This window comes from Balaenoptera ricei, chromosome 1, assembly GCF_028023285.1.
Source record: "Balaenoptera ricei isolate mBalRic1 chromosome 1, mBalRic1.hap2, whole genome shotgun sequence".
NCBI classification, from domain to species: domain Eukaryota; kingdom Metazoa; phylum Chordata; class Mammalia; order Artiodactyla; family Balaenopteridae; genus Balaenoptera; species Balaenoptera ricei.
Genome location: NC_082639.1, coordinates 117,708,738 through 117,736,523, shown reverse-complemented (window position 1 = coordinate 117,736,523; position 27,786 = coordinate 117,708,738). Strand labels below are relative to the sequence as shown.

General features: G+C 43.5%; 1 protein-coding gene across 2 annotated transcripts; it reads right to left on the bottom strand.

The window, feature by feature from the left end:
- Nucleotides 1-1,662: 1,662 nt before the first annotated feature.
- Nucleotides 1,663-22,365, bottom strand: LY9 (lymphocyte antigen 9). Of its 2 annotated transcripts, XM_059902831.1 has the most exons (10): nt 22,242-22,365; nt 17,018-17,344; nt 12,722-12,997; nt 11,861-12,199; nt 10,422-10,691; nt 9,222-9,329; nt 8,174-8,227; nt 4,881-5,197; nt 4,441-4,512; nt 1,663-2,132 (listed from the first exon to the last, which is right to left on the bottom strand). In XM_059902831.1, exons 1-10 carry the CDS (start codon nt 22,363-22,365, stop codon nt 2,064-2,066), a joined length of 1,956 nt encoding a protein of 651 aa, XP_059758814.1. In that variant the 3' UTR covers nt 1,663-2,063. The 2 variants fall into 2 exon arrangements, with proteins under 2 accessions (XP_059758814.1, XP_059758818.1); XM_059902835.1 differs by lacking the exon at nt 17,018-17,344.
- Between the last annotated feature and the right edge of the window lie 5,421 nt (nt 22,366-27,786).

Here is a 27,786-nt window from a genome sequence, read left to right as displayed (position 1 = left end):
TAGGCTCCCCTGAGTCTTCAGGCCAGACCCTTCCACAAGGCTGTGGGGAGCAGGCTGAGACTCTGGCCGAGCCCAGGAAAGGGTGAACTGGAAGAGGGCCTACTGAGAGACCCCCAACAGGTGGCATTGCATGGAGCATTGTTCTTCAATTGCCCCACTCTGTATTTAAGGTATGAATTTAATATAGAACTGTGTTGTTATTTAGAAGCAGTCTAAATTTCTTTCCTGAATTAAATGTCTGGGTCTCCGCCCTATTCTGTACTTTTCTTCTCTATAGCAGCCAAAGGGCACTCGTGGGCCATCAATAAACACGTCTGTTCAACTCCTGCTGGAGAGGAGTCTGGCTTCCTGGTAAGCTGTCAGTGTCTCCCAGCCTGCGTTCACACTGGAACCACAGATTCTAGGGTCCCCAGATCCCAGGGCCACTTAGTCTTGGGGGATAGCCACTTGCTCATGCCCCGCCTGATCCCTCTCCCCTGCAGGTGTGTGGTTGGCCAGGCTAGCTTCTTCCTGGAGACAAGTGTGGACAGACCACATCCTGGAGAAAGTGTCAAGGGTAAAACTTGGAAAATATATGCAAAAGGAAGAGGGGGAGGAGCCGAGGCACCTATTAGGAGCTGAGCTGCTCAGTCAAGGAGTTTGGTGAGAAGAGGGAGTGGGAAATGATAGGGGTCACAGCAGTTCAGATGAACACCAGAGATGTGGACCGTTGCCTGCTGCTGGCCTTTCACATGTCCTGAGTTGCATAGCTCTTGAACTGGCCAGATTTGTTGAAGGAGCAGAAGAGATCCTATGAGCCCAAGACCTTTTGGGATGCTCTATTCTGGAATGTAATAATGGACATCATTATCATCTTACATGTCTTTGTTGAGCTTCTGTGATAAAGCCTTACAAAGATAATTATCCATGCAATGACCAGCCAATGAGCAAAGCAGTAATTAAGCTCCTGCTGTGTAGGAAACACTGCCTGGCTCCCTGAGAGTACTCACTTCAGGCCACAGGAGTCATACTGACTCCATGGACCACGTGCAGGGGCGCATGACAGCGGAAGCACAGTATTCAAAAACATAAATGGGCTGCAAAGCACATGTAATGCAAGCGGACCCGAGAGTATCATGAATGTAAGTCAAGGGCAGTGTACAAGCAGGGGGACAGGGCTGAGGCCACAATTTGGGGGAGAAGAGAGATATTATGGCTGTTACGCATCCAGACCTGACAATAAGGAGGGAAATTCTTTTGGGTAAATACGGGAGGCTTATACAGAAGACGCATTTTAAGCACTTAAAAAATATATCAAAAGAGTAGTACACACAAGTGGTTTAAAAAATATCTGGCAGTACAAAAAGTATGCATTAAAAAAATCCCCAAGCCAATCCAGTTCCCTCCACAGAGGCAGCCCCTGATAAGATTTTTGTATTTCCTTTCAGAACTTTTCTTTATCTATATAAACATACAGTTATTTTTTTATCCAACTGGTAGCATATGAAACACACTGTCCAAGACTTTGTTCTTTCCATTAACAATGTATCTTAGAGCTCATTCTATATTAGCACATATTAGTCTTTACTTTCCTTTCTTTACAGAAGTGGCAAGTTTTGCCATTGCATGGGTATACTTTCATGTGCTTAACCAGATTCCTACTAAATGGACACTTAGGTTATTTGTAGCCTTTTATTTAAAAAAATACTACTGTGGTCATGATTTCACCTAGATCTTTGTGTCTGTAAGTGAGAATATCTGTTGGATTTATCTTAGCAGCTGTTTAGAGGAACATGTGAAGGTCCAGGTCCCCTTCTACAACATGACAAGCCTTGGCAGAGTTTTGAGGTGTGCACCTGAGTTGAGAGGCAGAAACAGTATGAGCATGCAAGGAGACAAATGGAGCCCAGAAGTTGTCTGATCTGTTAATGGGTTTGGGAAGTCATGGGGGTGAGAGGAAGGGGGAGGCACAAATCCAGGCATCGCCGAGACACTGAAGGAAATTCTGAAGTGCTTCTGCCTGCAGGAGCCCCAGGCCCTATTAGGTCCAGCACTCCAACCTCATGGAGGGAGGCAGCTGCTTTTCAGGGGACATTTTCATAGGTAGATATTTCAGGAGACTCAAGGTCATTCTGTTGCGGTGCTGGCGCCACCTGTGAGCCAAAAGACACACAATAATATGGTTAATAAAGCAATTATCCAAGCTGATGACAAGCATTTACGGAGAATCTCCTAATGGTGAGGGCCATGCGCTAGGCTCTTTGGAAGGGAGATATAAGACAGTTTAGTGCAGCAAATTGAGGGTGTTCAAAAATGACAATAAAAGGCCTTGCTCTCGTGAAGCTACAGTCTAATGATCCCAGTCTCTACCCTAGCGAGAGAAACAATACAGACATTTATATAAAGATAATTCAGGTGATAGAGGCTAAGTTCCAAAGTAATAGTCCAAACCATTAGACCTTCATATTCCAGGGGTTCTGAGGATCCCTTGTCTGAGAGTGTTCAGGAAAGGCTCTAAAGAGAAGATGAGACTTGAGCTGATGCAGAAAGGAGGTTGGGTACCATCAATAGCTTGGAAATAGCACAAACCTTCTTTGAGAGATCATGCAGAGACAAGTGTCAGAAAATAACTAAAGTAGGTTTGAGAATTTCCTGGTCAAGTGGGAAATAATGGCCTTAGGAGACCCAGAACCAGAATTCCTGGTCCTGAAAATTCTGAGGGCAAGGAATAAATTCTTTCTAGAGTTTGGCTGAGGAAATGCACTGATTTCCACTTATATTGTGGGTGAGGGTGGTTTTAGGGGTCTTGAGTTCCTGGAGTGGTGTGGGAGTCATGCAGGACTGACCAGATAAGGTGGGGGGGGGGTCACATGACCATTCTGAAACTCAAAGCAGGGACTGCTGTCCATGACTTTAAGATTGACCAGTATTGACCCAAACACAAAGGGCCAGGCCCAAGCAGCTTTAGTGAACGTAGTCAACAGTACAGATTTGGCCTTGAGACCAAAGATAAAGTTCCTACCTGGCTAGGCATTAGGCCATGCTCTAGAAATCAGGACATGAGGCAGATGATGGTTGAACCAAACTGTGTATTTGCACAAATGTTTACTGAGCAAATTCTACCCATCTTTTAAGGCCTAATCCAAATTATTTTTTTCATGAAGCCTTTCCTGGCTACCTCCATGCAGGGCTGTCTACCATTTCCAATGTCTGAAAAACCCTTGGGAACTGCACACATAATAAGCAGTCATGTAGAGTATTTTCTCTCCCCTTTCAGGTGACTAAATCAATCCAACTCTCCTACATCAAAGATAGATAACAAGTCTTCAAAGTCAAAAGTGGTGCCTTAAACATATTTGAATCCCCATAGCACTCAGCCCAGTTCTGGGCAAACAAAAGGTATTCAATAAATATCTACTGATTGATTCATCAATCACAGAGAAGTAGCATAATTGAAAAACTTGGAGAGTTAAAAAAAAATCTTGTTCGAACATATTACAGTGAGGAAATTCTGGGGGAGACTTGAAAGCAAAAGTATGAATGGACTCAATATTTTCAGGAAAGTGAAAGTGGAGTGGACAGCCAGATTCAGATCAAGGTTAATTGTTTAAGACTTTTCAGGATTATTTAAAAACTCCTTGTGGTTTTTAATATTGAAATTCCAACCACTATCTGTGTGAACTTAGGCAAATTTAATTCCTGAATCTCAGCTTCTCTGGCTATAAAGTTTGGATGACAGCACACTTGTAGAGTTGTTTTAAGGATCAGATGAGAATATGTTTGCTAATGTTTTGTAAACTGTAAAACTTTATATAAACTTATTATTAATGGGGAATTCTATGCTGAAGGGATGTTTTAACGCTCTAATGAAACCAAAGGGCTGTAGTTAATAGCACATATTCCAAAAAATCTTGGCATTAGACTGTTGGCTAATTTCCAGTTGTTTTGGGAAGTTGCCATTTTGATGGATTAGAGATAGATTTTTAGAGATAGATTTAGAAACATACATGGACCATACAGTGTTTGGGTTTACAGACTCTTATTCTGGTCAGTGTTAAGATTAATCAATATAAGATATCATTAAATTAATTAGAAATATTCAGCTTTTGGCCACACCAAAATATATTATATTATATTTTAATATATTATATATTTAATATATATTAATATATATTTAATATATTAATATATTATATATTATATTTTATATTATATTTTCATATATTATTATATTATATAATATATTATATAATTATATATTATATTATATTATAATATATTAAATATATTATATTCCAGATACAAATCAGGAATATTTGTTTCAATATCTCTATGCACCATGGAGTGTGTCATGGGAGCACACAGTGAGTGGAACTTGAGCTCCTCTGCTTTCAGTTAAAATGGTCTGGGCAATATTTCCTCACTTTATGGGCCTTAGGATACAGAGAAAATTGTTCTCACCTTCTGAGGTTTCTGTATAGAGCAGTAGATTGTGGCTGACCTCTCTTTCTTCTGAGGAACTGGGGTCTGTCTCTGTAACAGACCAACACCAGGATATCCATAATCACCAGACGAGAGCTTTCCAGAGATTCGCCCTCAACTCTTGAGGAAAAGGGGCACCCCACCAGGTTCTGATTACACATAGAGGGTGGGAACTGCCTTAGTGCAGTGGAAACAGCGCCTCTGGTTTCCCAACATCTCCCTTATTTACGGCCCAAGAATGGGAGCGAAGTTCCTTCATTTCAAGGGACCCCAAGGTTGGTAAACATGGATAGAATCACAATTCTCTGCCCTTGCACCGCTGGTCCTGTCTCCCAGTTTGGAGAGATTAGTCTTCCAGGTTACTGGATGGTCCTAGAAGGGGGAGGGGGAGGGAAGGTGTACTGATCAAAAGAGCTCACCTGAAAGTCAAGGAACACCTGTGTATACACAGTTTCCCCTTCAGTCACAAGCGCCGGTGCCGTGTCATCTGGAGTGACGAGATCGTACTCTGCTTGCCCCTCGGAGTCATGTCCAGCATCCTCCTGAGTGACCAAATCACACACCTGGTCTCTTCCATTGACAGGTTGGTGCCTCTCTGTCCTCTCCTCATCCTCCTCAGTTGTTCCATTGCTGTCAGAGCTGCTGTCGGAGACGTGCCTGGCAGTCTTAGGGAAAGTGTCCACCTTCTCATACCCTTGGGAGAGCATGGAGTATACTGTGTGGTCAGCAGTGGGCTCTGGAACACATTGTGCAGGGTTGGTAAAACGTGTGTCAGCCCCCTTCTCTCTCTTGCTTTGTGCAAGGATCCAAGCTGCTCTGACTCCTACCCCAGACGAGGCCTAGAGAACTGGAGGAGAAGGTGTTTTCCTGTCTCGCCTCACAGGACTCCATTCCACTCCCCCTTCCTTCTTCCTTTCAAGCATTCACTTGTTCATTCATTTGATAAGCATTCATCGAGTGTGTTACGTGATGGACTTAGGAGCTCTCAGTGAGCAGGACTGGCCCCGTTGAATAAACCATCCTAACTGCCATGACAGGTACTCTGGGGAAACACAAAGGTGAATTAGACCTGGTCTTGAAGGAGTACACTGTCTACCTGGGGGTCAGATCTATACATAAATCAACTAATGTAAGGCCAACTGTGACAAGTGTCATAGGAAAAGTATGAGGAAAGTACAGAAGTGAGAGGAGATGATCTCTGGTTAGGAAGCAGAGAAGAACTTGTGAAGTGGCAGAATTAAGGTAGGCCTTGACATTGGGGCAGGACTTTGATGAATGACAGTGTATTCTTGGTGGAGAGAACAGCATGATTAAAGGCAGGTATGAAACCTGAGGCACCCTCTCTTTTGGGAAAGGATGATACTTAAAATATTTAACAACCACAATGGTTTGGGCATAGGACAATCAGAATGGGTGCCTGCTATGAACAACTGGGTGGATGTCTACTGCCTTTGGGGCATATCAAGCAACCCATTTGATCTAAGTGTAGAATAATAATGGCTCACATTTATTAAGTGCCTACTATGTGTCAGTCACTGTTCTAAATGTTTTTCATGAATAAATTCATTTAACCTGCATAAAACCCCATGAAGCCTAGACAATAACTATTCTTATTTATGTTTCGCAGATGAGGAAACCGGAGTACATAAAGGTTGAATATTTGCCCAAGTAAGTGGGAGGGTCAGGATCTGAATGCAGGTAGTCTGGTCCCTGGTGTTCTTAACTGCTACTCAATACTGCCCCCTATGGGCTTTGTGTAGGAAAAAAGTAGACAAAAGTAGCGATAATCATAGTTACCACTTACTGAGTGCACACTGTGGGTGCTGCCCCACGCAGTCCTCACAGCAACTGAGAGGTTGGTGCCTTCATTTTGCAAAGTAAGGAAACTAAGGCTTAGAGACTGAATTGCCCAAGATCACTAAAAAGGAGGAGAGCTAGGATAGAAACACAGGATTATCTGACCTCAGGACTCATACACATGACCACTAGGTTATCTTGCCTTTTGAGTAACAGACAAAGCCATGAGGAGCCACTGATGGTTTTAGAGCAGTCAGAATTAAGCTTTGCAAAGGGGGAGCAGAAGGGATAGAAAGGAAAAGTTCTGGAGAGGGAATGGCCAGTTAGGAAATTATTACAATATTTCAGGGAAGAAGTTACAAGGAATGGGAATGTCCGTTAATAAGGACTTGTTAAATAAATTAAGGTACATCTGTAGAATGGAATAAATGGGAGTCAGTCTTAATCTACGTATGCTAATATTGCTAGGATCTACTGTTAAGTTAAAAAAGCAGATTCAGAAAAATGTTATAGATGGCTCCCGTGTGTGTAATCAAAGGAAGAATATATGGCTTGTAAATGCATTAAAATGCTCTGAAAGGATTTAAACATACATATATCTTAACAATGGAGGTCTCTTCAGGGAGAGCTGGAGATTGGGATTTAGAAGGAGATTATTTTTGATTTATACCATGTGAATATGTGACTTTTCAATTAAAAAAAGAACCTGTTTAAAAAAACAAAAAATTGATGACAGCAAGAACTCAGGCAGTGGCAGAGTCTCCAAAGAGGAAACTCTGGAGAGATAGTAGAGAAATAAAAGAAGCAGGCCTTGGGCACTGAGGAGATGTGCTAGGGGAGGGAGGAGGGACAGGAATGACAGTGGTGTTCCCAAAACTTTTTTATGCCTCCTCCTGTGCCCAGGGCGTCAAGGAAGGAGCGTTCAGGCTAGGGGAGACCAGGGTCTGTTCTGCCAGCTCTAAGGAGGAAGCTGGTGGGAATCTCCAAAGTCTAGCCTCATTTCCATTTCATGCCCCCTTTTTCTTGGTTACACTTTCCCATCAGAAAAGGCTTCAGTGTTGGATTTCTGAGCCCCTGGATCCCCCACACATTCCCTCCTCCTATTCCATCTCCTTGGGACATCCCCTCCATGAGAGGTGACATAGGGTTTTTTAAAGCAGGGTTTGACTGAGTGGCCAGAGTTTGAGGATTCCTTAGAACTCCAGAGCTTCAGAGTTCAAGGTGGTAATTTAGGACACTGAGATTTGGGGCTGAGAGAATAAGGTGTAGGCATCTCAGCTCTCCACCCCAACACTCATCAGAACAGCTCCACTTTTACGTGCATTGTGATTTGGGGGTGTTACATAATATTTTGTTTGAAGAAAGCATTCCTTAGCTTTTTCAAAAATTGGTAAAACCACTGCCTCAGTAATACTTACGGGTAATAGGTATCTAAACAGTCTTATGAGTTTTAATTTCAACTAAGTTTTAATTTTGCTTCTGTCACAGATTTACTGTTTCATCTGGTCTTTGTTTCTCCATTCTTGGAGTGGAGACGGTAAATTCATCCTCATCATAGGGCACATTCCAGTGATGGCAGTCAATGCCTGAGGAATCCTAGAGACACCGGAGGAAGGACTAGTTCTCCTAGCTCTGGTTACCATCTTTCAGGAGTTCAGCCTCGTTGTGGCTTTTGTTCTCCGAACCACTTTCCTTTCAACACGTTGCTTCTCAGACTTTAACAGGCATATGATTCACCTACAGATCTTTTTAAAATGCAGGTTGGTGTTCAGTATTCTGGGGTGGTACCCAAGAGTTGCGTTTCTAACAAGCCCTTGGGTGTACCCACGTTGCTGGTCACACATTGAGTAGCCCCACTCTGGAGCTTCCATCTGGCCTGGGAACCCCATAGCCTGTGTCATTGTTGATATATTACCTGGTGTGTCAGCTGGAGCCTCAACTTGACTGGAACTGAAGCCTGGGGCTGAACCTGAGAAATCAAGTTAGAGGAGGGTTATCATTAGGGCTGTGAGGGGAGAGAGTCTCTGATTCTGTGAGAGTCAAAGGAGAGGGAGAGAGATTTCTGAGAACATAGGGAAAAAGCTTTAGGGAGGAGAGTGAACCCTGATGTGAGTACAAGCCCATGGGAAAGGATGGCCAGAGTCTAGGGTCATCTTCAGCTGAGGAGAATTCTCTGGAGCTTCCTGCCATCTCTCTGGAAGGGAGAGCTCTAATCCCTCTGTGGTAGCCACTCATCAGGTTGGTTTGCTGGCTCACAGTAATTCTTCCAGGGACCCTATATATTCTAACCAATCTGTTCTTTCTGGGAACTACTCCATTTCCCACTTCAATACTGACATTCCAGAAGGAGCTACCAATCACAAACACTCATTCCATTGCCCACAGTGATTAGTCCAAGCAATAGTCACATGACCTAAAGCTGAGCCAATCAGAGAGATTTCTGAGGTTCTTCAAATTGGAGTTGGAGGGGAAACATCTTTTTCCCCTTTCTGATGTCAGAACTACTAGTATGTGTGAGTCTGGAGCTACCAGTTGCTGTGTTTTGGTACATTCCACCCCCACCCCTGCCCTTCAGCCGGCTGTATAAGAGAGTTAAGCTGGCTTATAGGGAAAAATAGCGATGAGAGATGGAGAGCTCTGGTGGCTTTTGAGTCTCTGGTGACATTTGTCTCTAGGTCAGCTCTTCTCTTCCTTGCCCATAGACTGATTATGTGAGTCTCCAAATAATAAAGCACTCCCCTTGCACTTCTCCCCACCCTTTCTTGTCTAAACTAGTTTTGAATTGGGTTTCAATTATTTGCAACTAAAGAGTCCCAACTGACACTCCTCCCCTATCATTCTGAGAAGAAATGAGGTCTTGGGAGAGAAGGGCTAGGAGGGAATTATGAGAGGACAAAGAAGTCTCCAGAGGTCTTAGGGAAATGGCCTAATGCTGGCAGATGTCATTGATCTCAGAAACTCACATCGTCCTTTTTTCTTCCAAAAGCACCAGCCAGAGATCCCAAAGCACAGAAGGCTGAAAAGAACCATCAGGGAGAGCCCAGACCAAAGTGCTGTCCTTCTCTCAGGTCCTGTGAAGAGGAACGGAGTGATATCAGTAAAAATAACAACAAGGGAGTTGGGGCAAGCAATGGACAAAACATAAAGGCCATCCTACCTGCCTCTTAAAATCCCATACTATTGCAGGAAATATTCCTTTTCATTCATTCATTCATTCTACAGCTATTTATTGAGCAATCATATTCTAGGCAAGAAATTATAGCAGTAAGGCAGACACCGTCCCTGGGTAGAGAGGTTTATTGCTTGCCCAGTGTCACAGAGTTTTAAGTACCTGATCTGGGATTTGAATGCAGGCTGTCAGATCCTAAAACACCCTTATCCATCACACTACACTGCCCCTCTCTATAAATGGCATAAGGAGAGTTCTAGACAGTGAATCCAGATTACTATTGATCGGAGCTCTAAAACCATTTGCCAGACACAGCCTGACCCAGCATTTTCACATCCTGGGTAGACCTTCCTTTTTTTCTACTTCTCTCTAGGGAAGAGCAGAGCACAGAACTCAGAGCCTCAATCCTGCTTCTGCTGTGTGACCTTGGTTAGTATGACTAAGGAATTAAATTGTCTATTTAATTTTAATTAATTAAAATTTAAATTAAAAATCAGCTACTCTAGTCCTTATTGAAAAACTGATAAGTATATTTAGAACAACTTGGATATAAATATATTTTTTCAACTGCAAATTTTATGAAATCTGAATACAGATCAACTACTGTCCATGAGAATTTAGCACCTGAATTAAGATGTGCTGTAAGTGTAAAGTACATACTGGATTTCAAAGACTTAGTACAAACTGAAATGCAAATTATGTCATGAATAATTGTTTGTATTGACTACATGTTGAATTGATGATATTTTGGATATATTGGGTTAAATAAAATATAGATTAAAATTAACTTTACCTGTTTCTTTTTGCTTTTTCTAATATGACTATTAAAAATTTAAATTATGTATGTGGCATCCATTATATTTCTATTGGAATGTGCTGCTCTAAAGACTCTCACTCACACTCCCTCACTGCACTTTATAAAGAACCACTCAGAATGAAAACTCTTGGGTCCACGGACTCAAGGCTCTGAGGTCTGGCTGAACAGGAGAGCAACCTGGACAGAGGTCCCTAGAAAGAAACTGCTGGGAGCTGTTGCTGACAGGATTGCTGGCTCTGCACGTGAAGCTGGGGTGTTTTTCTCCACTTCTCCAGGAGACGCTGAGGTGAGCTCCCCCTTGGGACACGACAGCTCCTTTCTGTAGGGGGCTCCATCTGTATGTCACGTTGTGTCCACTGTCCTCCACTGAGCATGTCAGGCTGACCCTGCAGACGCCGTCCTCTGTGAGCCCGAGGTTCCCGGTGACTTTTGGCTTCTTCAGTCTCCCTATGTGAGGAGAAAGGTAGACCAGATGTGGAGTCAGGCCTGCACCCTGGGCAGTTACCACTCAAAATATATTCATGAACTTGTGGGTTGACATTGCCTTAGGGCTGGGAAGGTGCCTCCAGGCGTGCACCTGAACTTTCCTTTGATAGCTCTAAAATCTCGGACTCATCACTTTACTCATCTTTGGTCCTTGGAAATAGAGGAGTTAATGAAAAGTGAAAAAAGATACCCCATCATTCTATACAGTATACTGTGAAGAACAAACAAACCAATCAACACAAATAAGCACAACACTTCCAAGTGCCCTGAGGCCCTTCAAGGCTTACATTCTGAGGTCCCATCATCTAATTTGTTTACTTACATGAGATAAGGAATATGGAGAGGTGAGCACAGCACTGTCACAGAGTAAGCACTTAATAAATGCTAACAATTTTAAAAGCAACGTAAGACTGGCACTCTTTGTTCCCAATTTCTTATTCTTTTGACTTGATCTTCTTCCTGGTTCTTTGATATTTGAGTCACAGTAGGCAATAGATGTGAACTAGCGGACTTGCATATTTTAACACGACCATGGACAGTGACACTTTTCTCATGTACTGAAACACCAACATGCCCAGGCAGGGGATAGGTTGACCATGTCTGAATGGTACAGGTGAAGGAGCTGGCAAATATAAATTATCCAAACCGTCCAGCTAAGCTCCTGTGAAGCACAGGGCTGAGGAGGAAGACTCTGAGTTCTTTCCCTCACACTCAAGGAAGCCAAGTAGCCTTCCAAGCTCTTGGAGGTCACAGGACAATAAAGGCTTTCTCCTCAGTCTTCTATGATTTTACCCAGCCAGCTCTGTCTTTATGCAAAGTGATAATGTTCTATAAAAATACAGGTTGGAGAGTTCCTTGTCCCACCCAATAATCAATGCAGGAGGACAGGGCAAGTACCAGAAGTTGGTTGATTGAGGCTTAACTGGAAGCCTAGAAGAAGGGGGCCTGGGCCAGGGGAATTTGCCCAGCTGCTGATTGTATTGTCCTCCTGTGAACTGACTGGTGTGAACTGAGTAGCTGTCCTGTGGGTCTGAGGCATTTTGTAGGAGGAGGGAGGTGGGATAGGCAGCAAAGAGGAGAAACCTTTCAGGGAATGAATCTAATGATGGGCGCTCTACTCAGAAACTCACGGTAGATGCTCAGGTTGATATGTTTTGTGCTGGCAACTCTGGCGTTTGAGCACACATAGGCGTGGTAGGGGCCAGCGTCCTCCATCTTCAACTGGCCAATCTTTAGGGAGTAGTCCTGGCTGGAGACCCACGCCGTGTTCAGATTTGGATCCTTGAACTTAATGAGTTGATTGGCTGTTGCTTCTTCTCCCCGCTCTTTGCTGATAATAGAGGTGTTAAACATCCAGACAACGTTGTCTATGTGCTGACTGTCCGGGAGTGCCAGGGACAGGGTGATGGACTCCCCCAGGATCCCCGCCACTGTCTCCCCCACTGGTCCTCCTCTGGAAGCTCCTAGATCTGTAGCCAGAGGTGAGACATTGCAGTTTCAGACACTGGTCTCTATCCCTTGACCCTCAGCCTGCCTGAAGGGGACCATAGCCCAATACACCCTCCTGCCCAGGCCTCCTTCCCCCTTTCTCTGATGAGGCATCCCTGCTGCTTTCCCATGACCACTTGTCATGCACAGGGATGCACATGGCTCTGCCTATTGCATACGCAGGCCCCTCCTGCCCTCTCTGCCCTTCTAAGGACACCCTAGGAGACACCCCTACCCAAGCAAAGAGCAATCTGGATTTCTGCATCCATACTCTCTTTTTCTCTCTTGTGTTATAGCCCCTTAGAGTTTCACAGTGCCCTGGGAGTTCCCAAGTCCCCTGCCAGTCTCTCTCAGGCTCCTGAGGGTAGAGAAAAAGGGATTTTCGGGCCTGTTCTCTTACCTCCCTACCTCATCTCTGTCCTGCCAGAATCCTGGGGTTTAGACTCTATAGCTGCTTAGATTGTTTCTGGAATCCCCTGGAGGGCCTTAGTGGAGCCAGTTACCTGTACAGAACTGCCAGGCATGGACAGGGCGGGAGTTGCTCTGGCTGACTGGGTTCTTGGCTCTGCAGACGTATGGCAGGTCTGAGTCACAGGGCAACCAAGAGATGGTGAGACTAGGCCCCACCCAGGATTCAGAAGCATGGGGATCCCTCGAAGTCCAGTAGTACTGAACATCTTCCCCTGCCCCCTTCACGGAGCATACCAGGGTGATGTTACAGGAGGCGTTCTCAGACATGTTCACAGACGTCATGGTGACTCGGGGCTCCTGCAGCTGTTCTGCAGGAACAAGGGCAATAGGAAGACTACTCAGAATGCTTCCCCAGCAGGAAAGGGCTAAGTGAAAAAGATGGTGATGGTAGAGGAGCTGGGGGCCGAAGGAAGAGGCCAGCATTATCTGTTCCAGTGGGAAGTCTTTTTCTTTCTCTTTGTATCCCATGCAAGCTAGGTTGATTGCCTTCCCTCAGTGCTTCCATAGTATCCTCTACAGCTGTTATCACCAAGACTCAACATGACAATAGTCTGATTACTTCTCTCTCTCCCCCACCAGTTAGTGAATTCCTTGAGGACAGAGCCAGTGTCTGTGCCTGAACATCTAACATCTGCCTGGTGCATGAAAGACACTCATGAATGTTTGGTAAATAAATGGATGAATGAGTCAGCCCCAAACACTGGGGATTTGGAAGCTCTGCCTCTATAATTTGAGTTGCCCTTGCCTTTTGGTCTAGATTTGGGACCCACTGTGCTTCCAGACTTTCTTCCTGGTCCTCTCCTTTCCTTTTGTTCCATCTCCTCTGTTCACAGCCTGTGTGTGTGTGTGTGTGTGTGTGTGTAAGTTCATTTTCTTTTTCTTTTTTGAATAGGCAATACATACATAAAATTGAAATTGCAAAGATACAAAAAGGTACACATGCACACACAAAAAAAACAAGCTTTCTTGCCCCAGCCACCTAGTTCCTCTTCTCAGGAATTATTGTTCTTGGAGGCAATTACTGTTAGGAGATTCTTGTTGATCTTCCCAGAGATATTCTACTTGTAGACACATATATATAATAGCATGCTGTACATATTGTCCTGAAGCTTTTAAAAATTTTAATAATATATCTTGGAAATTGTTGTATGTTAGTACATATTAAGTTGATTCATTCTATTCCTGTTAACTGCAAGGAATTCCATTTCCTTAATATATCCAGAGCACCCTAAAAATCATTCAGAAAGATCAAACAATCCAATAGAAACATGGTGTTATAGGCTAAATTCTGTCCCCACAAAGTTCATATGTTGAAATCCTAACCCCAAGTACCTCAGAGTGTGATTGTATTTGGATATAAGACTGTATTTGGAAACGGAGGTAATTATTTTAAAATAGGGTCATTAGGATGGTCCCTAATCCAACATGTCTGGTGTCCTTATAAGAAGAGGAGATTAGGACAGAGACAACACAGACAGAGAGACAACCATCTGAGGACATAGGGAAAGAAGGTGGCCGTACGCAAGCCAGGGAAAGAGGTCTCAGAAGAAACAAAACCTGCTGACCTCGTGACCAGCCCCAGATTTGTGAGAAAGTAAATCTCTGTTGTTTAAGTTACTCAGTCTGTGCTATTTTGTTATCGAACCCTAGCAAACCAACACAGATTTTGGCACCAGAACTGGGGTGCTGCTATAATGAATACCCAAAAATATTAAAGTGGCTTTGGAACTGGTTAACGGATAGAGGCTGGAAGAGTTTTAAGGTGCATGTTAGAAAAAGCCTAGATGGTCTTCAAGAGACAGTTCATAGAAATATGGATGTTAAAGGTGATTCTGGTAAGAGCTCAGAAAGAAAAGAAGAGAGCTGTAGAGAAAACTTCTATTATCTCAGAGATAGACATATTATTGTCAATATAACATTGGTAGAAAGATAAACATTAAATGTGTGGCTGGTAAGGTAATAGTTGAAAATGAAGAGCCTGTTATTGGAGGAAAGGTGATACTTATAAAGTGGCAAAGAACTAAGACAAATTATGTTCTAGTGTTTTGTAGAAAGTAGAACATTTAAGTGATGAACTGGGTGTTTAGTTAAGGAGATCTCCAAGCAAAGTGTTGAGGGCATTGCCTGTTTTCTCCTTTTGCTTGTAGTAAAATGTGAGAGAAGAAAGATAAATTGAGGAAGGAATTGTTAAGCAAGAAGAAACCAGAATTTAAAGATTTGGAAAATTCTCAGCCTATCTATAGAGCAAAAAATGAGAATTTGTGTCTGGAGAAAACACTGAGAGTATGGATAGACAATGGTGTAATTCAAGGATCCAGTCAACCATTTCAGTAGAAATTCTGCCACCTTGGACTGAAGGGACACAGATGGGACAAAATGAAGGAAGGCTGTCAGATTTGGGGGATTTTACAGGATAAGCCAATAGAGATGTCCAGCTGAGACCATGCTTTATCCTTCAAGAAAAGGGAAGAACGACCCCAAGGGCAGTTCAGAGGTTGACAGGTCTGCCACTGGTGCCACAGGCCTAAAGGGCATAGGCCCAGGGGACATTGGTGAGGTGGTTTCCTCCTTGGTTCCAGGGGGCAGGGCTGCTGGCCAGGGCCCAGGGCTAAGGGGTGGGGCTGTCACCCCAGTGGACCAGAAGGATAAACCATAGAGCCAAAGGGGATTATTCTCGGACCTAAGAAGATGTGGAGACTTCCCTAGTGGCGCAATTGTTAAGAATCCGCCTGCCAATGCAGGGGACACGGGTTCGAGCCCTGGTCCGGGAAGATCCCACATGCCTTGGAGCAACTAAGCCCATGCACCACAACTACTGAGCCCGTGTGCCACAGCTACTGAAGCCTGCGCACCTAGAGCCCATGCTCCACAAAAAGAGAGACCACTGCAATGAGAAGCCCATGCACCGCAACAAAGAGTGGCCCCTGCTCGCTGCAACTAGAGAAAGCCCGCACGCAGCAACAAAAAACCCAATGCAGCCAAAAATAAATATATAAATAAATAAAATTTATTAAAAAAAAAAAAGAAAATACATCATCAAAAAAAAAAAAGATGTGGTATATATATACACAATGGAATATTACTCTGCCATAAAAAAAGAATGAAATAATGCCATTTACAGCAACATGGATGGACCTAGAGATTGTCATACTGAGTGAAGTAAGTCAGACAGAGAAAGACAAATATCATATGACATCACTCATATGTGGAATCTAAAAAAAGGGTATAAATGAACTTATCTACAAAATAGAAATAGAGTTACAGACGTAGAAACTAAACTTATGGTTACCAAGTGGTAAGGGAGGGGATAAATTGGATTGACATATACACACTACTATATATAAAAGAGATAACTACCCCAATAAAATTTTTTTAAAAATCTAATAGAATTTGCCCTAATAGGTTTTAGACTTGTTTGGGACCTGTGACCCATTTCTTCTTTCAGATTTCTCCCTTTTGGAATGCAAATGTCTATGTTGTGCCTGTCCCATCATGAAAGCAGGTAACTTGTCTGGTTTCAAAGGTTCACAACTGGAGAGGAATTTTGCCTAGGATGACTTATACCTCAAGTCTCACTTATACATGATTTAGATGATATCTGGATAAGATTTTGGACTTGATATTGGAATGGGTTAAGACTTTGGGGGCTGTTGAGATGGGGTGAATGTATTTTGTGAGAAATACATGAGTTCTGGGGGGCCAGAGGGCAGAGTGTTATGGGCTGAATCAAAATTCATATGTTGAATTCATAATCCCTATTACCTCAGAATGTGACTGTATCTGGAGATAGAGATTTTAAAGAGATAATTAAGTTAAAATGGGGTTGTAATGTGGGCCTTAATCCAGTATGACTGGTGTCCTTGTAAAAAGAGGAGACTAAGACACAGTCAACACAGATAGAGGGACGACCATGTGAGGACACATCAAGAAGGTGGTCATCTGCAAGCCAAGGTGTGAGTCTCAGAAGAAATCAAACTTGCTGACACCTTGACCTTGGGCTTCTACCCTCTAGAATTGTGAGAAAATAAATTTTTGTTGTTTAAACCACCCAGTCTGTGATATTTTGTTATGGCAACTCTAGCAAGCTAATACCGATGGATAAAGGATATTAATAGAGAGTGAGAATCCAAATGTCAGAAAAGAGGATCCAAATAGCTCTTAAACACATTTTGGCTGTTCTTCACTCTTGACATCTGTGTTTATGGAATTGGGTGAAAATGACCAATGTGATAGTTCTCTTTGTCCTAGAGAGATTAATTCCTGGAGAGGAAAAAACCCTGCTTTTAAAAATAAAAGGTCAAAACCCACAGACGCTCTCTGGAACTCACCATAGATAGACAGGGTGAATTTCTCACTTGTGGTGACTTCAGAATTCTTTTGGTTTATCTGGGCTTTGTAGGATCCTGCATCTTTCAGAGTCAGCTTGTTGATAGACAAGGAATTGTTCTGGGTGATGTTTATTCGCCCCTGGTAGCTTTTGTCTATAAAGATAATCTTTCCTCTTGCATCTGCTAAAGCCAAAGCTTCTTGGGGACCACTCCAGGCGATGTGCTCAATTTCTGTGCCTACTGAAATGTTCAGGGAGAGAATCACCGAACCCCCTAGAATCCCTTTCACCACTGTTGGGGCTGAGTCCTTTTCAGAAGCTCCTAGCCCTGCAGAGACAAAAGAGGGACTTGGAGGAGGAACTGGAGTCCTCAAGCCAGCGTTCATTTGTTTGTTCGTTTATTCATGCATGCGTGCATTCATTCATTAAATAAACACATATTGGTAATAAATGCCAGATGTTGAGAAATGAAATGATATTTTGGCTGTCCTCCATCTAGGTCCATTGCTTAGCAAATGGACCTCATTCATCCATTCATTCACTTCCCAAACATTCTCTCCCAGGAATGTAGCTACAATAATCAGTAAAACAGATTTTATACGTTTCTATTCCTACAGGGAAATTAACATTGTGACTTTTGATGAAGTTCTGAATTTCTCTGAGAATCAGTCTACTCATCTGTAAGACAGAAATGTTCACACCTGTACCATCTTCCTCCAAGAATGTGGTCGAGAAGAAATAAAATCAGGTTGCTGTAAATCATAAAGAACTAATGAAGTAAAAAATGGAGCATCTTTAAAAAAACAAGATGGATTGATGGATGGCTAAAAGGGTGGATAGAAGAATAGGTGTGTGATAAAGCAAGTAAAGTAAAACACTAGTGACAGAACTGAGCTGGGAGGTATCTGAGTGTTCACTGCAAAATTCTTCCAAGTTTTCTGTACGTTTGAGAATTTTCATAATAAAATATTGGGAATAAAAGGAGCATCTCTCACCTCTATTATCACCTTACCTTTCCCTCATTGTCCACGGATCTCAGCCTGACTTTGGCTTGGCCAAGGAAATCTGGTCTGTGCTTGGGAACAAGGTTTGAGGTTGGGAATAGGTAGGTAGCATTGATTCAGCCCCTGATTTCCTCATCTCAGGAAAGACTCAGATCTCTGATAACCATTGTTACCAAGGGTTCCAGAGACCTGACATTTGCCCACGGCAGCTTATTTCCTTGTAGAGGTCCTGTGAGTATCCGCCGGGTGACCCCAGCCTGGATTCCCAGATTCCAGGGCTTCTGAGGCTCTAGAGAGTGCTCTGTAAACCCTAGACCAACTCAGATGGGTTCAGGACCCAGACTACACCAGGAATTCTGGGTGGAAAAATATGTAGAAAATGTTAGAGAGAGAGGAGTGTCCAAAGTACAGCCTGGAGGGATGGGAAAAGGTTGAAGTGTGTTCGGAAAGCCTAAAGGTTACAACTTCCGTAGACACAGAGAAGAGATTGGTGCAGGCCAAGGGGGTCTCTGTCCAGACCCCCATCAGCAGAGCACTTGGACCTTGTGGCGTGGTAGCTAGGGAGGACACAGGACTAGGAAGCCTGGACATGAAAGGGTCAGTTCAGGTAGACTCTGGGGGCAGATTCAGAAGACAGAAGCTTAGCTGATGTGATGTTGGTTTGAGGTTGCCTAAAAGAGAGCTCTTCTCATCCAGAAGACACTGCTTATGATTGCTATGTGTGTATTAGGCACTTTGTAGAAATCACTTCATTTAATCCTCAAAATTATCTGATAAGTAGCCCTGTTCTTCTGATAAGGAACTGAAATTTAGAGAGTTTAAGCCACTTGCCTGAGATCACAGATTTGGTCAGTTGCAGAGCCCAGATTCTATGTACATGATGCCCCGGAGTATAGAGGCCAAAAGCACTCACCACCCTATCCTGGAAGCCCAGAGGTGCTGGGTCTTGGCTGGGTTCATATGAACATGTTTTGATCTCATCTTTCCTCACATCAACGATAAACAAAGCCTCTCATACTGTCAGTGGGAGGAGCAGGATGTGGTCCTGATCATATTGTAGCAGAGTGCTACATAGCTCCCTGCAGAGTGACAGGAGTCCCAGGTATCATCCATCTTATTTTTGAACTACATCATTTGACAAATAATTAAAGGGGGGTTCAAAGACTGTGATAACTGAATTTGACTTGCCCACCCTTTAATAGTGTCTGAGAATAATGTACTTAACAGTGATTATCATAATAACAAACATAGCTTCCACCAACTACGTGCCAAGCACTGTACACATACCATCTCTATCTATAAAACAGTCTTGCATAACACATCTTATTATTTGTATTCTGCACTTAAGAAATAGAGTATGAAATTAGAACACTCCTTAACACCATACACAAAAATAAACTCAAAATGGATTAAAGACCTAAATGTAAGGCCAGACACTATCAAACTCTTAGAGGAAAACATAGGCAGAACACTGTATGACATAAATCACAGCAAGATCCTTTTTGACCCAGCTCCTAGAGAAATGGAAATAAAACCAAAAATAAACAAATGGGACCTAATGAAACTTAAAAGCTTTTGCACAGCAAAGGAAACCATAAACAAGAACAAAAGACAACCCTCAGAATGGGAGAAAATATTTGCAAATGAAGCAACTGGCAAAGGATTAATCTCCAAGATTTACAAGCAGCTCATGCAGCTCAATAACAAAAAAACAAGCAACCCAATCCAAAAATGGGCAGAAGACCTAAATAGACATTTCTCTAAAGAAGATATACAGATTGCCAACAAACACATGAAAGAATGCTCAACATCATTAATCATTAGAGAAATGCAAATCAAAACTACAATGAGATATCATCTCACACTGGTCAGAATGGCCATCATCAAAAAATCTAGAAACAATAAATGCTGTAGAGGGTGTGGAGAAAAGGGAACACTCTTGCACTGTTGGTGGGAATGTAAATTGATACAGCCACTATGGAGAACAGTATGGAGGTTCCTTAAAAAACTAAAAATAGAACTACCATATGACCCAGCAATCCCCCTACTGGGCATATACCCTGAGAAAACCATAATTCAAAAAGGGTCATGTACCAAAATGTTCATTGCAGCTCTATTTACAATAGCCAGGACATGGAAGCAACCCAAGTGTCCATTATCGGATGAATGGATAAAGAAGATGTGGCACATATATACAATGGAATATTACTCAGCCATAAAAAGAAATGAAATGGAGATTTTTGTAATGAGGTGGATGGAGTTAGAGTCTGTCATACAGAGTGAAGTAAGTCAGAAAGAGAAAAACAAATACAGTATGCTAGCACATATATATGGAATCTAAGGAAAAAAAAAAAAAAAGGTCATGAAGAACCTAGTGGCAAGACGGGAATAAAGACACAGACCTACTAGAGAATGGACTTGAGGATATGGGGAGGGGGAAGGGTAAGATGTGACAGGGTGAGAGAGTGGCATGGACATATATACACTACCAAACGTAAAATAGATAGCTAGTGGGAAGCAACCGCATAGCAGAGGGAGATCAGCTCTGTGCTTTGTGACCACCTAAAGGGGTGGGATAGGGAGGGTGAGAGGGAGGGAGATGCAAGAGGGAAGAGATATGGGAACATATGTATATGTATAACTGATTCACTTTGTTATAAAGCAGAAACTAACACACCATTGTAAAGCAATTATACTCCAATAAAGATGTTAAAAAAAAAAAAAAGAAATAGAGGCTCACACACGTAAGAAATGATGGAGCAAGGACTTAATTTCAAATATTCCTGGTACTAAAGCTTGGGGCGGGGGTCAAAACTTTTCACCCTACTGCCTCCTAAGTTCCTGAAACAACTCCTTGGAAACACAAAAGCATCAAGGAAACTCCCTTCTAGACCCAAACAGTGAGGTTTGAGGTAACCCTAATTGGTGGAGCCAGACAGAGGGAGATGTCTCTTTGCCCTGAACTGTTTGAAATTCCCTGCATTGACCATCTGAGGCTTGGGGGTCGTTGGATGTGGCTAATTCCAGGTTTATCCAACATAACCAAGAAGCACCTCGAGAGTTGGGTGTGGATATAAACAGCCCTGCTGCTGCCTGTGTTTTTATGGTGAGCAAGGATGAAATAGAAAGTGAAGAGAGGGGGCTTCCCTGGTGGCACAGTGCTTAAGAATCCACCTGCCAATGCAGGGGACACGGGTTCGATCCCTGGTCTGGGAAGATCCCACACGCCACAGAGCAACTAAGCCCTTGCGCCACAACTACTGAAAGCCATGCGCCCTAGAGCCCGTGCTCTGCAGCAAGAGAAGCCACAGCAATGAGAAGCCCGCGCACGGCAACAAAGACCCAACACAGCCAAAAAAAAGGGAAAGGAGGTCAAACTAAAATTCAGCCTTGAGGTCTAGGCTCCCTCTACCCCCATACATGCATCTAAGAGTTTTCTAGAGTTTTCCTCACTGCCCATGCCCACCTCCATCCTCACTGCTGTCAGGTCCTTAGTGCTACCTGCATTATCCTCCCTGAATCCCTGGTGAGGAAGCAGGATTCCAGATGGACAGTAACCGCCACAGCCACATCCAATGACCTCCAAGCCCAGGTGGTTGGGATCCTCCCTGGGGTACTGGGTCAGCTCTGCCCACTGGAGAGGGGTGACCCAGGCCATGCTCTTGAGAAATGTTTCTCAGAAACTAGCAGGACTTGGGCCTTGAGGGGGAGGTAGGATGGTGGGGAGAAAGGATATTCACATAGAAGCCACCTAGCCGAGGGCAACCAGACCATCTCCAGATCCCCAATGAAGCCTCCATACATGTGATGAACAAGGCAGGATGTAGAAAGAAGCTCCAGCAGTTCTATCCCTCCCTAGGAAATTGACAGGTGGCTTATCCTCAGGACAAGTTCCCTGTATCTCTCTGTGTGTTTTACCCACAGCGTATACGGAACAAACTCATCACCCAGTATTTCTTAGCAGGAAAATGTGAAGGTGAGAGGAATAGAGTCTGAGCCCAGAGTTATTTGTGACCGGGGCTAGAATGTCACCTATTCATGGTATGTAACTATGCATACTCACACACACACATACAGAGCTCAGAGTAAGGTGGAACTTGCAGAATCATTACCAAAAGGAGAAGCATTTCCTGCTTTTAACAATTAGAATCCCCAGCAGAAATGTGACCAGCCTCAGAGGAATACCAGTAGCAAGCAGCGGTGACCATAGTGTGGACTTACCCATGAGCAGGAAGAGGAGAGGGGTCCACAGAAAGGGAGAGGATATGTGTGGCTGACTCTTTGGTGGCTTATTGGAGAAAGGTTGTAGAGCCCAGCCATCTGTTTGTCTTCCTGGGCTCGCCATGATGATCTACTTTCAGATAACATGCTGACGGAGGAAATACCACAGCTTCCGCAATTGCATGTGTGTGTGTGTGTGTGTGTGTGTGTGTGTGTGTGTGTGTCCCAGGGAGGGTTGTTTATACCCAGCACCACCAGCTCCTCCCACATGCTCAGGCTGGGGTAGAGGTCCCAAGTCGATTAATAACCTTCATGGGATTTGCAAACCAATAGCGGCTATCACTTGCTTCAGCCTCAGGAGACTTAGGTTCTAAACTTGGCTCTGAAGATGCAGCTTAAAGATCTCTACCTCCTGGTATTCATGCCCTAGTGTAATCACCTCTCCTTGAGTGTGGGATAGATTTTGTGACTTGCTTCTAGTGAGCAGAATGTGGCAGAAGGGATGGGATGTGGCTTCCATCTTGGGCTCTCTTTCTCCACCCCCATCCCTCCTTGAGCTCATGCGAGGAGCCAGGTATTATGCTGTGAACTGCAGGGCCCCAAGATAAGGAAGGCCTCCAGCCAGCATCCAGCATGGAACTGATGTCTCTGGCCAATGGTCGATGAGAACCTGAGGCCTGCCAAGAGCCACAGGAATGAAATTGGAAGTGGATCCTCCCCTAGGAGGGCCTTGAGATGACTGCAGCCCTGGCTGACACCTTGACTGTAGCTTAGTGAGGGACCCTGTGCCAGAGGCACCCAGCTAAGCTGTGCCTGGATTCTTGATCCACAGAAGCTGTGAGATAATAAATGTTTATTGTTTTAAGCTGCTAAGTTTTGCAGTTTGTTACGCAGCAATGGATAACTAATACAATGGTCCAATAAATTCCCTATTTTGCTTAAGCCAGTTTGTGTTGGCTTCCTGTCAATGCAACTGAAAGACTTTGAATTAATCCTGAAAAAACACCAGGGAAACTGTGCTGAGGATGGATGTTGCAGGTGACAGTTGTAGAACTGGCTGAGTTGAGAAGGTAAGTTGCGGGGGGGGGGGGGGGTGTAGCATAATTCCCTTTATTTGCCTTGGGAAGCTGACTTCTTCTTTCAATTGATAGTGTAATAGCTGGTTAAGCTGTAGTTTGTTGTATCTTGAGATTTATATGTTTACTTAGGCTATAACCTTAGAGGACTTAGAAAACTTCAGGATGGTGGAGTGTGTGGCTTTAGCTAACATTCAGTGAGTGCTTCTTGGGTGCTAGGCCCTTTTCTAAAACTTGACACATATTAACTCATTAGTCTTCACAACAGCTTTATGAGATAGGTATTTTTTATCATCCCCACTTTATAGATGAGAAAACTGAGGTATAAGGAGAGTAAGTAGCTTGCTCTGAGTTTTGTAGTTAGTGAGAATTTGAACCCAGGAAGTCTGGGAGGAAGGAGGGAGAGAGGGGGTCAATTAGGATAACAGGCCTCTGCCCATGGAGAGCTTCTTCAGAGGCTGGTCATGAGCTGATGTTGCAGAATCCTGAGAGGGAAGTCCTCCTTAAATTTGTGCTTTAGACACCTCTCTCACCTCACTCTAGTACTGGCCTTGTGGCTAGAATATGGTTGCCTAGAGAGAACTGCAGGACATGGGGCCAGGAATGGTTGCTGTAGCTCAGATAAAGGGTCTTACAACCTAGGAGCTATGGACTAAATGTTTGTGTCTCCCCAACATTCACATGTTGAAGTCTAATCCCAAATGCAATGGTTTTAGGAAGTGGAACATTTGGGAGATGATGAGGTCTTGAGGGTGGAGCCCTGAAGAATGGGATTAGTGTCCTTATACAAGAGACCCCAGAGAGCTCCCTCACCCCTTGTGCCATGTGAAGACACAGTGAGACGATGGCTGTCTATGAACCAGGAAGCAGGCTCTCACCAGACGCTAAACATGTTGGTGTCTTGATCCTCGACTTCCCAGCCTCCAGAACTCAATTTCTTGTTTATAAGGCACACAGCCTGTGGTATCTTTGTTACAGTGGCCCAAATGGACTGAGACATAAGACTACAGGCAGTGATGGTCCAGCAAGTGTTTTTAAGCAGAGGCATGGCATGACTCAAGGACTTGAAGAAAGATTACTCCAGCAGCAGAGTGGAAGGTGGATGGAAGGAATGAGACTGAGATATGAGAAGACAGGTCACTAGGGAGCCCAGGTAAGAGCATGAGAGCAGGGACAGCCTGGATGGGAAGAGAGAAGAAAGGTGGGAGAGGGTTCAAAGATATTGATAATAATAAAAATAATCACATCTGTTGAGTAATTGCTGTGGGTAAGGCTTTGTGCTTGGAGTTTTACATACGTTTTCTCTTTTAATCCTCAAATCAACCCTATTTGGTTGGTACTCCTATTATTCCCATTTTAGAGATGAGGAAACTGAGGCTTAGTGAAGGAAAAGTCATTGGAAGGACCTTCTTTGAAGTTGTGAACATAGGTAGACGCAGTCTTGTGATACACAGAATCCAAATGAAGTATCATTTAAGTATAGTAATTAAGTGCAATAAAAATCTAAAATAATGTGAGTTTTGATATAATGCAGTTGGCAAATGGGGTCTTTACTCACCCAGCCCCTGTCTTCACACAGCGAGGGCTAATATTCTCATTGGGCCATGGATGCAAAGGCACCTAGTGTTGGGAAGCAGAGTGGAGGCAGGTTGGCCCCAGCATCTCCAGTTTCTCAGTGTCCTTGTACCAGGCCAGCAAAGGGTGCAAATGACTGGAAAGTCTGGAACCCCTGCTACTGTCCTGGAAATCCAGCCAGTCACAGGCTCCTATTTACTGGGCATTGCCTTCAGGTAGCACCAAACTCCAGCCTGGGCTGCAATTTGGATCCTGCAACCATAGTCCCAAATTTAGTTGCATAGATTCACCATGAGCCCCAAACCAGCCCTTTAATAACTTTGCAATTAAGACGACCCTGCATTTTACACAACTGCATTTTTTGGACTTTATTTTTAATGTTATGTGGGGTTCTAATATGTACTATTCCTGAAGATTGGAAGAATATGAAAAGAGTATAGAATTTTGGCAAGTTCAAAGCTCTTTACACCTAAATGGAAAGAGAGTTAAATATCTTAAGAGCAAAAATAAATGCAAAGGAAAAATCAAGTTCTGTAGCTGCAGGAAGGGGAAAAATTAGGTAATATCACAGTGTGCAAATTGAATCTAGGGGACAAGGGCATGAGACCAGCCTTTTAGAGGGCATCAGCAAAGTAAATAAAGGGACCATCAGCTAAAGTCTCAGTGATATCTGGTCATTAAGCAACAGTCCTTGGTTGAGAAGGTGGCCCAGGGAATAGCTGGGATTGAGATGATTGTTTCCTTTGTAGTTATGAATCTTTCAATCCTGGAAAGATAAGGAATTCAGAATAGACATGTTCAAGATGTCAGTTAATACTTTTTGTTTAAGCATATGTATTGTTTAAGAAATCCAGCTTATTAAAGTAATAGTTAACTTTGTGGTTCTGATTTGAACTGTGTTAATTGAGTAATTGATTTACACTTTGATTTTAGTTGGAAATCTTAAGTATATATGAAGTATTGAATATTTTAAAACAACTTAAGAATTACCATATTTAAAACTTTAGTTATTAGATTTATAAGCTCTCTTTAAGTATTTGGGGAGGCTTATTTGTTGATTAAAATACTTTAGAAGGAAATTAAATATATGACATTCAATAGTGAGGTTTGAAGTCCTTAAGGGAATCAATTTATACATTTGTAAAATGAGTCAAATATTATCAATTAGCCCCTAAAAAGGGTTATTAGAAGTTTCCTGACTTGTAAATGGAACAATATGTTTGTAAGCTGAACTGGCCTTAAGGCTGACAGGTTTTTAATTTGTCTGTTTGGTTTTTTTTTTTTAGTAAATTGAATATGAATTCTTTTTTTTTTTTTAAGTATTTGTTTATTTGGCTGGGCCAGGTCTTAGTTGCGGCACACAGCATCTTCGTTGCCGCGTGCGGGATCTTTAGTTGCAGCACAGGGGATCTAGTTCCCTGATCAGGAATCGAACCCAGGCCCCCTGCATTGGGAGAGCGAACTCTTAACCGCTGGACCACCAGGGAAGTCCCTGAATATGAATTCTTAAAAGCAGTATAACCTATGAATGATTTTTTTAAGCACTAAAACCACCTTCAGGGAAATAAATGAGAGTGGGAGAGTCTTACTGACTGGAAGGTAGTTTGCTAAGGTCACAGAGCTAGCAAGCAGCAGAGGCAGGATTCAGATCAAAAAGCTTCACACACACCCCACTGCACCCAATCCCTCCTGAGGCTACATCACTCACATAACTTTATTTTTCTATTGATGTGACTTTCCCACTGGCCTGTGAGCAACATGCTTGCAGAAACTTCTTTTCATCTTTGAATCCCCAGTCTCAGCACAGTGCCTTTGCAGCTCCCAGCAGGAGCTCATATGTGTGTTGAATAATTGAGTGAGGAGAACCCAGTGAGAATAGCATCCCGGAGCACCCTCCAGGGACGGTTTCAAGCAGGGAGTGTTCCAACGTCAAATTCCACCAAGCGGTCATAGAAGATAAGGACCAAAGGGTCTATAGGATGTGACTGATGGGAGACCATGGGTGACGTTCTTAAAAGCAACATAGATTCTCTTCAAGTCTTGTCGGGACACCTAGCCTCCACACACGGAAGGCCAGGGAGATACTTATCAAAGTCCGAGAAGTAAGGGAGCCTTACTTCTGACTAGATTGTGACTAGCGACAGGAGACACTAGTCACAGTCACCTTCTCATGGAGATGTCAGAGGAGTCTGCATAGCCTAGCAAAGCCATCAGGACTCCTTGGTGTGGAGAGGTGGGGAGGGGAGCTCAATACCTGCCCCAGCTGTCCCCTCTCTCTCCATCCACCCATGGACCAGGACTTTTCACACAACTCCCTCAACCGTACCACTAACAGGGCAAGATAGTAAAATGATATCTGGTGGTCCTTCATGGTTGGAGGTAGAGGTGGTCCCAAAAGTCTTGTTCCCTGGATCCTTCCAGCCTTGTTTCTGTGCTAAAGAAGCTACAGCCAAGCCTGTGCCTGTCACATTTTTGTCCTTGGGCCATTCTGGGCTCGTTCTTCTCTGCCTGTTGACTCCGTGTCTGCTCATGGACTTACCAAGCATGTAGGAACTAAGCCCTTACTATATGCTGATACTGAGCTAGTCACTGGGAACTGAAAAGTGAAAAAAGTAGGCCCTACCCTCAAAGCGCTGAGAGACTACTAGGAAGAGTATGCAAGTAAGCAGATGTTTATGGCGCAGCAGGATGGGTGTTACCATAGAGGCGAGTAGGGGGAAACTGAGAGGCCCAGAAGAGGGCAACTGTTCTAGTGTGGCATTTCAGGCAAAGCCTTTCTCAAGGCGGTGATGACTTTAGTCGGGGAATGGGAGGATATTAGAGGGAGGCAGGTGAGCCAGGTGGCAGGGACTAGGGTAGTCCAGTAAGCCGAATTGCAGGAGTCAATTTACAAT

What these genes read in the sequence shown, in the direction of transcription:
- LY9 (XM_059902831.1), bottom strand. Translation starts at nt 22,365, where the DNA reads ATGGCGAGCCCAGGAAGACAAACAGATGGCTGGGCTCTACAACCTTTC. An exon ending in GGCTCCAGCTGACACACCAG is followed by an intron (nt 5,198 to 8,173) that starts GTAATATATCAA and finishes AATGTGTTCCAG; the next exon opens with AGCCCACTGCTGACCACACA. An exon ending in CTATACAGAAACCTCAGAAG is followed by an intron (nt 2,133 to 4,440) that starts GTGAGAACAATT and finishes TTTGGCTCACAG; the next exon opens with GTGGCGCCAGCACCGCAACA.